Source organism: Maylandia zebra, linkage group LG20, assembly GCF_041146795.1.
Source record: "Maylandia zebra isolate NMK-2024a linkage group LG20, Mzebra_GT3a, whole genome shotgun sequence".
NCBI classification, from domain to species: Eukaryota; Metazoa; Chordata; class Actinopteri; order Cichliformes; family Cichlidae; genus Maylandia; species Maylandia zebra.
In genome coordinates, this window is record NC_135186.1 from 28,420,439 (window position 1) to 28,436,295 (window position 15,857).

Sequence of the window (15,857 nt, forward strand, 5' to 3'; positions counted from 1 at the left end):
TAAAAATGTGTATAAGAGGTCGCATAAACTCAGCGTATCTAAAAGAACGTTACTTGAGGAGGAGAGATATAACATTGCACTTCCTCCTTCTGAAAATGGAAGTAACACGTTTGTGCTCTGGGTCTGAGCGAGAGAAGAAAAAATGTGGTCGTTCATTTCCGGCTTTGAGTTGATGTGTGCAAAGAAGGGAGAAGAGAAACTTCCTTGACTGTAGAGCTAACTATAGAGAGTATTCTGTTGCAAGGGCGCTTGTTCAAATGCCGTGCATACAGTAGTTTAGGATAACCGGTTTTATCACAGGACTATGAGTCGTGGATCTAAAACTAAAACAGAGAGCACTCAAAGCTTTCTGCTGAGCCCACAGGAGAATGACAAGCTGGAGGAGCTGCTGGGCAGAAGGTGTGCTGTAAGTTCTTAGCTGACCCGGGAGGGGATTACCAACTGAAAGAATGTCGCTCTGCTTTATCTGTCTTGACTTGTATCCTTTTCGTTAAAAGCGTTTACCTTAAAAGAAGGCGGCGTACACTGGAGTACACATCATTCTAATTGATGCACAGTTTAACAATGGGTTGGGGACTGTTATACTTTTAACACAGCATTGTTGTACCATCATTTTCTCAACTCTCTTTTGGCAGATTATTTTCTTAATGCTTTTAGTCGCTTTATTTTTGGTCCATTTGAAGGCCTGTCTTATTTTACTCTATATTTTTGAAATCTATTGATAGTTTTTGTGAATTCAAGCATTATTTGCTGACATTAGGTCATCAAAAAGTAGGTAGCTGTAACAGGAAATGGTGGCTGAACCAATTCTTCCTCTGCTGTCAGAATTAGTCACTATGCTCAGCTTTGGCCTTGTTCAGTTCTTGCTTTTGGCCTCTGAGGTAAACAATAGCGTTTACAGTTGTGACCCCGCCATAATAACAAAACACTAGATGTGCACAAGCTACACATTTTAATTACATAGAAGGCTGCATTGAAAAACTAGGAGCATCACAAACTTTAAGCCTTATCTGAACAAATGAAAGCAGATGAGGAAGTTTATTCTCACTGGAAAGCTGCAAATTTACATATGAACTGTAATAAAGAGCTCTCAAGTTTCCTATCAGCTCTGAGCTCTTTTCATTGTCTGTCTTGTCTATGTGTTCAGTCCATGGCCACCGCAGTCGCACAGCTGTTCATGGCTCTACCTAACAGTTCATCCATGTGGAGCTTGCAGCACACTGGGGTGGCCTGTTTCGTCAAAGACAACCCTCAGCGCTCCTATTTCATACGGATGTTTGATTTAAAGGTAACCCCCTACATAATGGGTCCCGTATTAGATAGCTTAGATTAAGTTTCTAATCTCACAAGACCGACATATTAATTCACTCTTTTTACAGGTCGGGAGTGTGGTTTGGGAGCAGGAGCTCTACAACCAAATTGTGTACTCAGCCCCAAAGCCATTCTTTCATACCTTTCCTGCTGATGTAAGCACACCCCTTGTTTTAGCTCATCTTAAAGCTGTAATTATGATGTGATGTGGTGCAATTACTTCTGGTGTAATCATCACTATGGGTCAAAAATCATCAATCTTGATTCTGTGTGCGTTTGTTATACACTGTAGGACTGCCAGGTCGGACTGAACTTCTGTGATCTGCAGGAAGCAGACATATTCCAAACTGCTGTTCAGGAAAAAATCAACCAAAGAAACACCCGTCAAGGTCAGTGAGGCCACAGCCTTTCACTGCTTTGATGTCTCATTTTAGAATGGGAAAGCAAAGAATACATTTGAAATATTATGGTTACCACTTACTCACAATTTATTTGTGTATAGATGGTTTGAGATTAATATATATGTTTGAGAAAGCACTGTGGGGGAAAAACAAACAAACATTAAAATCACACTAAATGAGGAAGTTTTTTTTTTTTTTTTTATCAAGTACCCTATTCTAGTACTCTTAGAAAAAAATCGCTTCCAGGCTGATACGTGGTTATATATGAAACAACAAGTCGTTCATTTGTTTCAACGGCTGTGTGTGGGGTTTATGCAAAATGGTTTCTCTCACCTCTCTCACAGATAAGAAACAGCGCCCCCCGCACACTAGTGGTAAGATGGCAAAAACTTCAAAACAGTATGCTGTGTAAACGTGGCAAACTGTAGTGCTACATATAATTTTCTGTTTTCTTTCACTGCAGACAGAAGTTCCCTGCCTCCACTCCCACCTGAAAAAGGTGTGCAACTGCTGTCTTTGCTGTGTACCTTTTACTATTGATACATAAAATGAAACATACTAGGAACATATTAACCAGTGTGCTAATCTGGACGTCTTCCAAAAACAGGACCTAGTGGCCCTCCTTCTTTTCACATGGCCACAGTGGACATTCAAAACCCAGATATCCAGTCTTCACGCTATCGCTCGGTGCCTACACCTGCTGCTGCCTCTGCTGCGACAGGCAAAGGAAAGAAGGACAAGAAGAAGAAGCAGAAAAAAGGCCCCAAGCTCTCCAAAGCAGACATAGGAGCACCTAGTGGATTTAAGTAAGTGTATGACTCGCTGAAAATGAAGTTTTATCAGAGGTTTTAGAGCAATGTTCATATTTTGTTGTTTAAATTTAACTTCAATAAACTGTTTCCTTCTTCTTTCCTTCCGTCAGGCATGTAAGTCATGTGGGGTGGGACCCTAACAACCTGGACCCTGACCTGATGCGGCTGCTGTCTCAAGCTGGCATTAGTGAAGCTGAAATGAGGGATGAAAGAACCTCTCAGCTCATCTATAATGTAATTGAACAGTCAGGAGGGATGGAGGCAGTCAAAAGGGAGGTGAACAGATCAGGTTAGACTCTCACTGCCTCGTTTTTGACTCAGTTAACTATCTCACTGTTCCAAACAGGCTGATCTCGTTGTTAAACCGTGGATGAGTTGTAATATATGTTTATACCTTCTTCCACTCAATTGTAGCTACAGGACCTCCACCTCCTCCACCTGGCAGACAGGGGCCCCTCCCTCCGCTACCAGGCTCTAGCCCCTCTGCTCCAACCCCTCCACCCCAGCGAGGCCGTTCTGGCCCCCTGCCTCCCATTCCAGGTCATTCACAGCGAGCAGGCCCGCCTCCCCAGCCACCTCCTTCTCGTGGATCTTTACCACCCCCTCCTCCATCAAGCCGAAGCGGCCCTCCGCCACCCCCGCCATCACATGCTCCACCTCCTCCATCTTCAAGGTCTCCTCATGCCCCACCTCCCATGTCTTCCCACGGCGCTCCTCCTCCTCCACCACCAAGCCAGCGCTCCGCAGGTTTTCCACCTCCTCCTGTCCCGTCTACACCCAGCAGAGGGGTTGGTGGTGGAGGAGGAGGAGGAGGAGGAGGAGGGGGAGGGGGCCCACCTCCTCCTCCTCCACCACCACCACCGCCACCTCCCCAAACTTCAGTTTCTTCAGATTTCCCTCCTCCTCCTCCCATATCTGGCGGTGCACCACGACCTACTTCCGCTTCCGTTGGTGGAGGAGACAGCAGAGGAGCTTTGCTGGATCAGATCCGACTCGGGAAAAAACTGAGAAATGTAAAGAAACTCGGCTTTCTCAAGAACATCTGTTACATAAGTCAAACGTCTTGATTTTCATGCTGCAACATGCCGAGATATTTGTAGAGCGTACTGACGTTTACATTTTGTCCTCCTGTGGTGTTGTGTATTACAGGTAACAGACGACCCTAATCCAGCTCCACCTGCATCAGCAGAGTCAGGTGAAGGCATTGTCGGTGCTCTCATGATGGTCATGCAGAAGAGAAGCAAAGTCATCCATTCCTCTGGTAAATATTACACTACCAGTAACATCTTTTTATGTACACTCTGGTCTCTTTATTAGGTACACCTGTTCAGCTGCTTATTAATGCAAATATCTAATCATCCAATCTCATAGCACTAAATCAGTACATTTAGGCATGTAGGCAAGACCACCTACTGAAGCGGATATGACATGTTTTGGTGTTGGTGCCGAATGGGCTGGTCAGAGTGTTGCATAAACCGCTGATATACTGATGTTTTCCTGCACAATCATCTCTGGTTCACGTACAATCGTCTGAGAAAGAAAATATCAGGAAGTTATTTGGATGAACTGCTGGGTAGCAGGAGCAAACCTCTGGGGCAAACATGTCTCGTTAAAGTTAGAGGAGAATGGCCAGACTGCTTTGAGCTGTTAGGAAGGCAGCAGTAACAGAAATACTCACTAGCTGCAATCAAGGTAGGAGCATCTCTGAACACATCCAAACTCCAATCTTGAAGAAGATGAGCTGCAGCAGCAGAAGACCACACTAGGCGTCACTTCCCAAGCTCTGATCTCATTCCAATAGCTCACCTTTGTAATGTGGTGGAACAGGAGATTTGCGTCATGGATGTGAAGCTGACAAATCTGCAGGAACTGTATGATGCTATCATGCAAATATGGATCAAAATCTCTGTGAAATCTTTCCAGTAACTTGCTGAAAAACTAAAGCAGTTCTGAAGGAAAAAGGGGGTCCAAACCAGTGCGAGCTAGGTGTACCTAATAAAGTGGTGCGTGAGTGTATGCATGCATGAGTTAAACCATCAGAGCTACAAACACTTTATATTTGTTCTGTCTTTCAGATGAAAGTGAAGATGACGGTGGGGATGACGATGATGATGACGATGAATGGGATGACTGATCTAGCTGTTCTTGTTTTTTGTGAATTTTCCACTTGCTTGAGTTCTGATGTTTGTTTTAACCCCATGAACTGTTACACTGTTACATGCGATGATCTGTTACAGATTTGTTAACTGCAAACTGGAGTATAGCTTGGATATGTGATAAAGTACTGTTTGTAGGGGATTCGTAAAAAAAATGAAATAAAATGAAAGAAATATTTCAATATGAAAGATCGAAAGGAACAAATTGATGAGAATTCTGAAATGCTTATATTTTTTTCTAACACTTCCAGTGTAGGATTCATCAGCATCACAACACATAGCAGAGGTGAAAAGCGGCTCCGAGTGGAAAATATGCTTAAAGAGCCATTTAAAAAAGACACAAACCCAAAAACCAACCTGTGACTACAGCTTATGACAGAACACCAACAATACTAAATCTGAGCCAGTTTCGTTCCCATTTTTATAACATACTATACATAAAAAAAAAGTAGGTTCCTGTATCATATTCTCAAACATCTGTGCAAAAATCCCCAGTTCCCTCAAATACCACCACCTACAAAGTGCATGACTGGAAGAACACTGTACGCTATACATAGCCTCAATACTCACATACTGTAGGTCACTAATGCACAGGACAGTAAGGGAGTCATTGTATGACAAAATCCAATGGAATTAGCTTAACATAAAACAATACACCTTACAAACATCGTAACACACCAGAAAACAGAACAGTTAAATGTACAACTTGCAACAAACAACAACAGTACGCATGCAAAATATGCATTCTTGTCATCGTTATGCAAGAGCAATCCAATGACTGCATCACGACCTTATATATTATATTCACAATCAATATATTACATTTCTGTTTCAAGATACTTAAAAGAGAACATACTTGTGTTTTTGCGTGTTGGAGCCCGTTAGCTATATCTTACATATACTTTACATCACAGTCATTCTTTGTCCAAATCAACACCAAAGTGTGTGTGAAATATGTGATCAACCCCAATGTGCAGTCTGTTATTCATTCATTTTTTTTAACCACATTGGTAATACAGCTGTGTTTTGGAGAATAGAAATGTATGCTACAACTTAGAATGTGGTCATCAGTAGTGTAAAATATATTTCATATGTATTTACTGGGCTGGCGTTTGCAAAACCACCAATACACGTTAAGGACAGAAAGACAGCATCGCCTGCCTAATGAATAGAAGTGACACCCAAAGATGTGTCAAATGAAAGTCCACCATAAAGTCTATACAGGCCAGTGCCGGACAGTGTTGGTCCCGTCTCCTAGCCGAGCCCTTGGTCCTGGCTTTCTGTGTGCCTGCGGCTGGTGCGCTTACGCTGCTGCTGCTGTTTGGGACTGATTTGTTCCCAGTAGGACTGACAGTACTGGTTGATCAGTCTAATCTCAGGCGGGAATGGTGTAGAGGCGAGGGAGGACTGCGAGTATGGCCGTGTCTGATGGGTTTTTGGCTCTTCGTCCTCGTCTTGAGCGGTGAGAGCTAAAACGATGTCTCGGTCAAGGATGCGCAGCGCAATGCGGGTCACCGTGTGTTTAAAGTTGTTTTCAGTGGCGAGGCAGTGGTAGAGCCCAGCGTCTGTTTGGTTGAGAGACTTCAGAAGGATGCCATGGTTGGTCTTAACAACCCCTCCGGCACGGTTGAGCTGAAGGAAAAAGGGTGAAACAGCAGATAAGTCAAAGAAAGGGAACAAGTTTAAATAATAATTTTAAATAATAGGGCAAATAATTGTCCTGTGGAAACACAGAAACAGCCTCTTATATAAAAGGTAGCAAAATGCACGTGTTCTTATTTTAATATGTAAAATTATTTTGCTTTATATACACAGGGTCTGCTGTTGCTTACAGCATTGTGTGGCTATTTCTAAGCTGGAAGAAGGGACTTTTTTTCTTTGTTGCCAGTGATCACAAACCTCGATACTTACTGGAAAAAAATAAACTCTCAGCAATAAAAGCAATAAAGATAGTTACCAAAAAGTGAAGTGATTCCTTTTGCATCTTTAAAAAAAAAGGAAAAAGAAAAAAGATTGCTCTTCCTCACCACTTTCCTCTTTCCTTCTCTCTGGAAGAGCCACTTTACTGTGGCCTGGGGAGAACGAGGCTGACACTCCAAGAAGGTGCTGCTGCCCTCTACTCCAAACTGCACTGTCTCTCTCAGACGTTTCTCAACTGGACATTTAAATGGTAAAAAAAAATAAAGTTAAAAAAAATGCTAAATTTTGAAGTTTACATCATTTTAAAAACACATAAAATTGCCACACCTTTGGCGTTAAAGCCTCTGCACTGCCTCAGCGGGTCGCCGTGTTTAACGTCCTGTCTTCTGCTTCTCCTGAGACAGAATTCAAATTCAAATTCATTGAAATTTGACGTTATATTGTCACATCCTTACTTTATAGTATAGAGGTTTGTGAGACGTCCCTAACCTTTTGGTTGATGGCGTGAAAGCAGAGCAACTCTCTCCATCCCAGGCACAGTAGGGGTCCCGAGCCAGACAGCAGTCAGAGCAGGCCCTGCCGTACACCCCGCAGCGGTGAAGCGACACTTGGGTCAGCCCTGCGTCTGATGACACGTACAGCTGTTGCTGTGGCAACACAAGCAAAAAAAACAAACAAAAAACTCAGCAAGTGTCTGTGGGGCATTTGTTTTAATACATGCAAAGAAATGTATATGACCAGGTTAGATTTGTCTTACTCTTTTAGATGATATTTTCATAGTCTTGACTGGTGCTCTGGTCTAAAAACGTATTAAAAAAAGAAAAATGTAAAAATAAATGACCCCTTTTCTTAGAACACACTGCACTGTGTACTTTTTAGGACCACACATTTAGACATACCCGAAAAACCTCCACTTCCTCTAGTGTCAACTCCTCCATGCTTGTTGGGTCCTTAGGCAAAACTATTACCTTTTGCACAGTGCCTCGATCTAGAAGTATGAATGAATTATGATCAAAAACAACATTTGCATGAAAAAAAAGAAAGAAATCAACTTCAACCGAGCATGTGCAATCATCCCTGAAGTTGTCTCACCTGTCCCCAGGAAGAGCACTTCATAGCGCCCATCAACAGCATCCACCTGATCCACCACCAGGGCAGTGTACCTATAGTCCACACCAGTTCTCACCACCAGGGGGCGGCGATGGATAGGGTAAACTGAATGAAACATGAGGGGATGGGCTCTGATGAAATTCACAGCCTCATCTGAAAAGTTCTTTGAGGATCGGATACCAGGAGTGAAGGTTCCTCCCGGACACTGGGTGGAAAAAAAAAGGAGGGGAGATTTCGTGTGCATCATCTGGTGACTTCCTTTTGATTTAAATTTCAGCATCTGGGTTTTATTCCATTGTGTCATTTTGGACATTACGTGACAGAAACCTACCGTTCCAGGCCTTGGGTAGGGAATCTTGCCAGTGTACTCTGTCCATTGATAATTATGGCCATGTTTGTGGGCAAACGGTCCGTTGAATACGTTGCGGATATCAGCCATCGAGTAAACACAGACTGCTGATCCCTTGAACACAGAGCTTGAGCACAAACAGACAATTAAGGTAATAAGTAGAGGTAGGAGACAGCTTGCACCCTACCCATGAAATTAAGTTATGTCCACAAAAATGTGTGAAAATAAAAACTGAGTTAATGAGATTGAATGAGAAGTGAATTCATTGGGCGAGTCTCCAAATATGTCTCACCCTGCTGTAGTGAAGAGAGCGTACACCATAGGGTTTCGTTCATCCTGCGTTGGCTGTATAAACACATCCCCTATTAAAAGAATGACATGCAAATCAATAACGCTATAGGCAAGTTATAATGCAACCAGTTTAAACACAGTGCTTATTTTATTATGACTTTACGTAGTTCGTCAAATCGTGTCTCCACTCCGTCTTCTCCTATCACCGAACAGATAAGACGAGCCTTCAGGAACGTCGTCCAGCGGTTCACCAGGGACTTCTGTCCTCCTTCGTCATTCTAGACAGGAAAGAAATTAGGTCAATGCATTTTATATTAAAAAGGTGAGCTGCTTATAGTTTCACAACTTGCGCAGTGTGCTTTGGCTCACCAGACACACTCTTCCCACCCTGGCTAAAACAGTGGGACTCGCCCCGCCGCTGGAGTCTAGACTCTTCTCTCGGAAAAAGAAGTACAGTTTGTCGTCATTCTTTTCTGCACTGTCAGGGATCTGCTGGATTCGAATAAACACAGGCTCTGGAGGATAAAAACAGATAAGCAGAGAGAGGATTGAGGCAAGTGGTTGTCAAAAAAATGAACGGAGCAATAACCTGTAATCAGTAATATTTACCTACTCAGACCCACACTTACTCACCGTTGAGCCATCTGGAGTCATACTGCTCTGTCCTGATTGCCGTTCTTCCTCCCATGGTCCTAAACACAGCAGCATCTGTACTCATGAAGTCGATATGTACCCCTGCATATAGATTACCATCTGCACAGGTGGGACAGTAAAAAAACAGGGTGGTAAAACAGTAGCTTAAGGAGTTTGAGAAGGAATTTAGTGGGTTTTTTTCTGGCTATAAATCAGTCATGTCTTACTGATCAAAACTGCAACATTCTCCTGTTTGGGATCATAGGAACATTTTCCCTTCCCCGAATCCACATACCCAGGGACCAGCCTAAACAGGTAGTCCTGCAGAGGCAGATTAGATAGTCAGTATGCATGAAAATAGACCGCTAAGACATCACAAGGGAGCATGGGAAATCATAAACAAATCAGCGCCCCGGGTGGTAGCTGTGAAATATTTAGCGAGGACAAAGCTGGAGGGGTTTTGCTGTAAATGCCTCTAAGGGAACGGTAATCGTCTTGTTCACCTCTGCCCTCCAGCCTCTGTTGATGAATGTGCAGATGGGTTGGTACGCTCCTGTTCCACAAGTGTAGAGGTGGGTGCGGTTCCACGGCTCTATCAACCGCACAAAGTTGGCACATTCACCCTGACAAAGGAGAGTAAGACAAATGGAATCCAAACACTGTATCTTGAAAGCAGGAGCCTCCAACTTTTTTGAAAGAACAGGATGTAAATACTTGACGCTACCTGTTTTCCCTTTCCTGTCATCTGACATTCTCCCTTTCTCTTAGCAGATGCTGGCCAGTGGATCTGTTGTTCCAAAAGCACAAATAGCCCCAAACAGTGAATTATTAAGGATCAATGCACTCTGAGACTAAATACCACATACCAAATGGCAGAGCGGATTTAGGAAGAAAGGAATTTATACACACTATGAGTGGCTCCTTGTTAACATTGTGCATGTCCAGAGCCACCAGGTACTCCCGGCTGCCCAAGTACAGACGTCCCTGGTCCTGATCCATCAGAAGTACACGGTAATCGCTGGTATTGAAGGTGAAGCTGAAGGGTCGTGCCGCTCTTGTGTCCATCAGTTCTGTTTGGAAAGTGTTGCCAGTTTGTTAAAAAATAATTACAACTTCGCCACTCGGAAAAACCAGCGTCACGTGGAGAAAATCCAGTCATATTATTCCTTTTATGCTTTTACCATGTTTCATTACAGACTTGGATGAACTTATGGTCCCTTAAACAGCATACTTCTCACTTGTGTGCAGGAAAATGTGTGTCACAGATTAAATATAACTCAACTTAGAGCATTTTAGGAAACATTTTCGCTTTTAAGATCTTAATATTTTATGCGTCCTGGCTGTCTGATTGAGTTTAAGGCACCGCGTGCCCTGTGGAGTTAGACGAAAAAGCAAGTCCCTTAGGAAACACGGTCAGTGGAACTCACGGCTAATTCTTAAGATCAGATTTGTGTTCAGCAGAGCGTAACCTGTTAAGACATGCAGTGAAAAATGTTTCCCCCTTTTTTGTTCTCCTGAAAACCCCGATTAGGCTATTTTCATCTGCTGCAAGACAAATGGACTCTACTGTGGAGGACTTTACTTCTGAAAGTTTCCATTCTTTCATCTAACAACTAGTTTAAACACATACAAAGTAAGACTCGCTCATACATCTGTGGCATGTGCAAAATTCTGACCACCATATGTGCACACTGTGACATGGCACACTCATGGTAAAGACAGCAGGATTATATATTGACAAATGTTCACAGAGACCCTTAGAAGTGGGCTTACAGGGAATCAAGAGGAAGCACAATCTCTATTTACATCAAAGCACCTTCCATTTTCCTTTTGAGGCCCGTGTTAACAGGATGCAGTCAAGGTGCAACAAAAATAAGCTATGCAATTGGATCTCCGGGCAACATGGGATGGAGTCTCAGAGGTGGGATGAGGTCTGGTTCTGTTCCCAAGAGGTAAACACAGGATAACAAGCTTCTGGACAAGCGCCACATCACTGGGTCATAGTGGATTCACTGAACAGGCTAAATGTAGAAACACCACACCCCTATACATGTCTCCATTCTCCAAAAATAGCAAACAATGTACTGCCATCATCTGGTAAACATTCAGCAAACACTTACCCCCTGACAACATTCTGACACTGACAGGGAAACACTGGGAAGGACACACAATTCAAGTATGAAGCCACAGCTGGGCCACTATGAGCTCTCGTGTTACAGCTTGACAACATATTGTCACTAAGGCACTAATGACTGCTGCCATTTACTGTAGTCCCAGACGTCTCTCGAGTATGAGCTAACTGCTGACAGCACTGCGAGGGCATAAGATTCTAAAACATGGCTTCAGTTACACTGCCGATTCTGCTCTCTAGCAACACTAATTCAACCGATTTACAGTTATTCCCATTTCGGCGCTTATGACTGATACAACTTCCCAGCAGCAGGGAAGTCAGTGTAGTGTTCCTTTCCTCTCCAGGCCTCCTGTACCCCCAGAGTGTCACTCAGCCCGGCTCATTCGTTCAGAAGAGTCACATGTCCTCCAGCCTCCTCAAAAACCTCCTCCACAGGCGCCTCAAGGGAACAAAGAGACTCGCTGTCACAAACAATGAACAATAAATCCTTGGAGTCGCAGAAAAGAATTGCAGAGTAAATCCAACTTTTTTCTTTTCCTTTTTTTGTTTGGTATTAGGGGGAAGGGTGACTTAAGTCTGCGAACGTACTCTTACGAACAATCTAGCGTTCACCTTTCAGCTCCTACAAACATCCTCCTGAAAGTGAAATTGTCAAGGACAGCTCCTGACAGATGTGAATTCCTTTTTCTGAGAGGAACACGATCAAGTTCAAGACCGAGCTTGCGCAACTGGTCAGACTTCTACTTTGTTCAAACTGCTGCAAAAACTCACTGGTATGTATAAGCTGTTTACCAAAAGGGGATTAGCGTTAAAAGTCACGCAAAAATGCACAGCAATTACTTTCTCGAGCCCCAAATGGAAAGTGTCTCCGTATGCAAGAGCTGTCAACAGCGTGTCTTTGGTGTTACAAAATCAGCTGAATTCAAAACAGCACTGGCTATAAAGCACAGATCCCGTGATTAGTTCACCTCGAATCTGCCTCAGGTGGCTTTTCTTGAAATTGTACCAAATCATAAATGTTTCCAATTAAATCGCTGCACTAGAAGAACGTAATGAAGCAAGCATGTCAGCACTGCCTAGACCTGACCTGCAAACAGAAGGTTCTGACTCAACTCCACATGAAAGCGCTCGGGAACGTTATAAATCTCACTCACACCTCTAATTCTCACTTACACGAAGTTCAGGTGTGATGCCCGCATGTGTGTGTTTGTGTGTCTTTCTGCGAGTTTAAGTGACAACATGATAGGGATGCAGAAAATACCTGTAATCATCCGACATTGTTTGGATCAAAGGTGTCTTCCACATATTTGTAACACGAATCTCTGCTATTATAGTTAATGACGACAGGGAACAGACAACACGGGAAAATCCCAAACACCTGCGAAAAAAAGCTTCAAAGAAAACACTATCTGCCCCATCTCAAATCTACTCTGGCTTTCAAAAAGGTCATGATCAAATTTCAGCTGTTTCCTTCTTGTGTCAGACCGTCAGACGTCAAAAAACAAAGAACTGACAGGCCACACTGTAGTGCGTGTGGATTTCAGGGTGTGGGGACAAATTGTTGAAGGGCACTACCAGTATCCACACGTAATATCCACCTTTTGTTTTCAGCGTTGCACAGTTTGACGTGTGGCAGGAAATACGTTCTTTGCATATGCATGAAAAGGAAATAGAACCGCTAGTTCGGATGCGCGCGTGGGTGTATGGGTGAGTTTTTGCACAAGCGAGTGGCTTTGCGGGAGAAACCAAAAAAGTACAATAAACTATTACGATAATCCCCGCTGACAGAAGAGTTCTAGTTAATCTGAACGAACTCACCTTTAAAGGAGAGGCGAACCCGAGGAGCAGACTGCTGCACGCCCAAGCTTCTGCAAACACAGAGGGCCAAAAGGAGGAGCTGGGCTCCAGATGCTGTCATGGTAACAGTCACGCAGGTAGCCCACAGAGATCTAAATCTGGACGAAAAGAAGAAAGACGAATGAACTATTATTATAGAGTGCCCCATGAGAAATAGGAGACATAAAAAGAAAGAAGGGAGGACAGGCAAGCTAGTCTCTCTCACTTTCTCTGATCTCTCTGATCAGAAGTTTGGCCTGCAGCCTTCCAAGGCAAGACGTCTCGTTTGGCAGGAGAGAACAACGTCCAAATCTTCGCACCTGCGCTGGAAAATATGACAGGCCTATTATTTATTTAAAGTGTAAGCGTAGTGAGTTATGTGTCAAGACTGTATAATAATATTTGTAAGTATACAGTCAGTTGGAAAAAGAAGACTAATGCCTTGTGGTCTTCATCTTGTACACATTACAGTTTGTTTTGCATAAATTTTGCCCATGTTTCTTTTAGAAAACTGTATCAAAAAGATGATGAAGATGCCCATCAATGAGTCCCTCTGGTTTTCCCTCAGTCTTTTCAACAAAGCATGTCAGTGTACTTTCAGGAGCTGAGAAGTGAAATATATGACAGTTCAAAGACACAGGTAGTCCTGGCCAAAACAATTTCTGACAGTTTAGGGGTGTTGAAACGTAGCCTAACTGTTAGACCTTAACTCAGACATTTATTATGCATCTGCACTTTGCTTTGAGAGGATCCCATATAAATTATGAATACTAAAAGCTGAGTCCATAACATCCATTAAATTGTCTCCCTGAAGGTGTGCCTTGCTCGGGCTATAAGCTATCCCTCGGGCTTTTTCACCCCCTCCTTATGACATCCGTGTAGCCGAGGCCTCCAGTGCACATGGTACAAGCCTGGAAATGAGTTATTCATGGTCAAAAATGGGGTGGGATTTCACAAAAGGTTTTGTTGTTTTTTTTTCACAATCAGCCACTCATTTATCTGACACACATAATACAAAAAAATATGCAGCCATAAAAAAGCTGATGAAACTGAAATGACTGACATGGTAAGAATTTAGAAATTTAAAACAGAAGCTGCTGGGAATACCTCACAGTCTTCTTGGCATATTCACACAATTGCTATATTTACGCACCATGGGAGCTTGATTCCTATTCGCTTTTATCAAACCTCGTATATTACTTGCTAATAACCCGTCATGCACCGTGAGATATTTGAAATGAGGTAGAGACCAATGAAAATACAATGGTGTGAGATTTTTTTTTGTAGTCAGCCCATGTAACATTAACATTATGACTTTATAAATAAAAACATGATATACAAAATATTAATAATAAACTGATACTGACAAATAATTAGAAAACATATTTGACCCTAATTTGAATACATAATGGCTATGACCTGCTGACTCTGAAGGCTACATTTAACCTACCAATATTTAGATGAAGATGGAAAAAATAATTAAAGGGTGAGTCTACTTGAAATGCCTTAAAAATGTCGTTACAAATGCAATTAGTGGGTGTTACTAAACCATTATATTGAGCCCGAGGGACTACATGTTCGAGATGGCCTGATTTTCGTGGTATTTGTACAAGTGGCGGCACTCCTGCTGGTTTTCTGTGCTTGGGTGGAATCAGCAGTAGAGATTAAAGTTCTGCTGTGTTATTATATGGTTTCCATTTAAAGAAAAATAATAATAATTACAGGATTTCTATAACCTTGTTCTTTTTTCGGGAGGAGTGCGCGCTTACCTGTGAACTCAACATCCAGAAATAGGAGCCGTGGGCTACAAATGCGTGCACTCCAGTCATCTGCCATCCAGACCACGCTACAGAGTAACCAAACCTGAGTTAAAAGTTAAACCAGAGAGAAGTTAAATGTCCTACCTTTGATACCGGGCTTTCAGATCCCAAACTTGCGGGATGTTACCGCTGCACTCCTCGCGTTTTGCGCCTCGGAGCTGAGCTGGAAAATCTCTGTCAGCAGCTCTGCGCAGGCATAAAACAATCCGATAGGTTTGCTAATTCCTCTTCTGAGGAAAAACCGAAGGCTAATCGGTCGCCATTGACCAAAGGCATTCACTCAACATATTTTTTTAAAAAAGGAGGAGGAGAAGGAGGAGGGGGAAACAACTAATCCTTTAACGCCTTTTCCACTCTTTCCAAAAAATAAAAAAATAAAAAAAAGAGAGAGAGAAAAAAGTTTAAACCTGGATGGCAACAACCATCACCGTGATGTGATCGAGATGTTGGTCCGCTGATCCGTAAAAGTGAGTTTGGAGGTGACTGAGTGAGATTCAAGTGACCAGGTGCAGGTGTTGGGAGAGTGTATGCCCCGCTGTCCTCTCCCTTCTGTTCTTTCCCCACCCAGCCTTCGCTCTCCTGTTGGCCCACAGCAGCATTGGACCAAACCTCTTGGTACACCATATGGGTATGTTAACCCTATCACTGCTGCTGAGTTAAACTCACTGCTCCACTCTGCTGTAAACTGCAACTAATCTATATCAGTCTAATTATTTTAGAATGCTTAAATTATTGCGTATTTTATGGAAACTGTGAAGGGCATACAGTCACTGTTGAAGGTTTTTTTCTTTTTCATTTTTAGTTTCTTTGAGGCACCAGAAGGGCCACAGACTATTCTTACACATGATGCAGGGACTGAAATTTACTATTAAGCATCTAGGAGTCGGGTCTGCTACTAGGACAATGTCACCATTACTTTTCAGAGCCAGGTCAGCCAAAAAAGATTCCAGGGATTCCTCTCTGGCTGGCTCCAGCGCTCATGACAACAGTGACAAAGCAACCAGAAAGGGGGGGAGGACTGAATGTAAAGGACATCCATCCTTTTAACGGAGCCTTGAGCTTGAAATTAAAACAGCTTTTAGGGCGC

General features: G+C 42.9%; 2 protein-coding genes across 5 annotated transcripts; one reads left to right on the forward strand and one right to left on the reverse strand.

Moving 5' to 3' along the window:
* Positions 1 to 130: 130 nt before the first annotated feature.
* On the forward strand, positions 131 to 4,889 carry LOC101473005 (WASP actin nucleation promoting factor). Of its 2 annotated transcripts, none has more exons than XM_076877930.1 (11): positions 131 to 406; positions 1,148 to 1,288; positions 1,380 to 1,466; positions 1,604 to 1,700; positions 2,057 to 2,086; positions 2,176 to 2,211; positions 2,320 to 2,518; positions 2,635 to 2,813; positions 2,939 to 3,537; positions 3,674 to 3,785; positions 4,600 to 4,889. In XM_076877930.1, the coding sequence occupies exons 1-11, from the start codon at positions 305 to 307 to the stop codon at positions 4,656 to 4,658; spliced, it is 1,641 nt and encodes a 546-aa protein (XP_076734045.1). In that variant the 5' UTR covers positions 131 to 304; the 3' UTR covers positions 4,659 to 4,889. The 2 variants fall into 2 exon arrangements, with proteins under 2 accessions (XP_076734045.1, XP_024662252.2); XM_024806484.2 differs by having other exon boundaries at positions 311 to 399.
* LOC101465831 (semaphorin-3F) lies at positions 4,890 to 15,337 on the reverse strand. Of its 3 annotated transcripts, none has more exons than XM_012917823.5 (19): positions 14,855 to 15,337; positions 13,177 to 13,270; positions 12,933 to 13,069; positions 9,893 to 10,053; positions 9,708 to 9,770; positions 9,487 to 9,606; positions 9,211 to 9,304; positions 8,984 to 9,103; positions 8,720 to 8,865; positions 8,514 to 8,628; positions 8,352 to 8,421; positions 8,042 to 8,186; positions 7,693 to 7,915; positions 7,500 to 7,588; positions 7,358 to 7,399; positions 7,090 to 7,247; positions 6,928 to 6,995; positions 6,708 to 6,835; positions 4,890 to 6,312 (listed from the first exon to the last, which is right to left on the reverse strand). In XM_012917823.5, exons 3-19 carry the CDS (start codon positions 13,030 to 13,032, stop codon positions 5,935 to 5,937), a joined length of 2,220 nt encoding a protein of 739 aa, XP_012773277.1. In that variant the 5' UTR covers positions 13,033 to 13,069; positions 13,177 to 13,270; positions 14,855 to 15,337; the 3' UTR covers positions 4,890 to 5,934. The 3 variants fall into 3 exon arrangements, with proteins under 3 accessions (XP_012773277.1, XP_004546407.1, XP_076734044.1); XM_004546350.6 differs by having other exon boundaries at positions 13,177 to 13,275; XM_076877929.1 differs by having other exon boundaries at positions 13,177 to 13,293.
* Between the last annotated feature and the right edge of the window lie 520 nt (positions 15,338 to 15,857).

Excerpts from the sequence above, each read along its gene's own strand:
- LOC101473005 (XM_076877930.1), top strand. The coding sequence starts at position 305 with ATGAGTCGTGGATCTAAAACTAAAACAGAGAGCACTCAAAGCTTTCTG. Across the intron at positions 1,467-1,603 it reads TTCATACCTTTCCTGCTGAT|GACTGCCAGGTCGGACTGAA; the intron begins GTAAGCACACCC and ends TATACACTGTAG. Across the intron at positions 2,519-2,634 it reads GGAGCACCTAGTGGATTTAA|GCATGTAAGTCATGTGGGGT; the intron begins GTAAGTGTATGA and ends TCCTTCCGTCAG.
- LOC101465831 (XM_012917823.5), bottom strand. The coding sequence starts at position 13,032 with ATGACAGCATCTGGAGCCCAGCTCCTCCTTTTGGCCCTCTGTGTTTGC. Across the intron at positions 8,866-8,983 it reads TGACTCCAGATGGCTCAACG|AGCCTGTGTTTATTCGAATC; the intron begins GTGAGTAAGTGT and ends TTTATCCTCCAG. Across the intron at positions 8,187-8,351 it reads GCTCTCTTCACTACAGCAGG|CTCTGTGTTCAAGGGATCAG; the intron begins GTGAGACATATT and ends TTTGTGCTCAAG.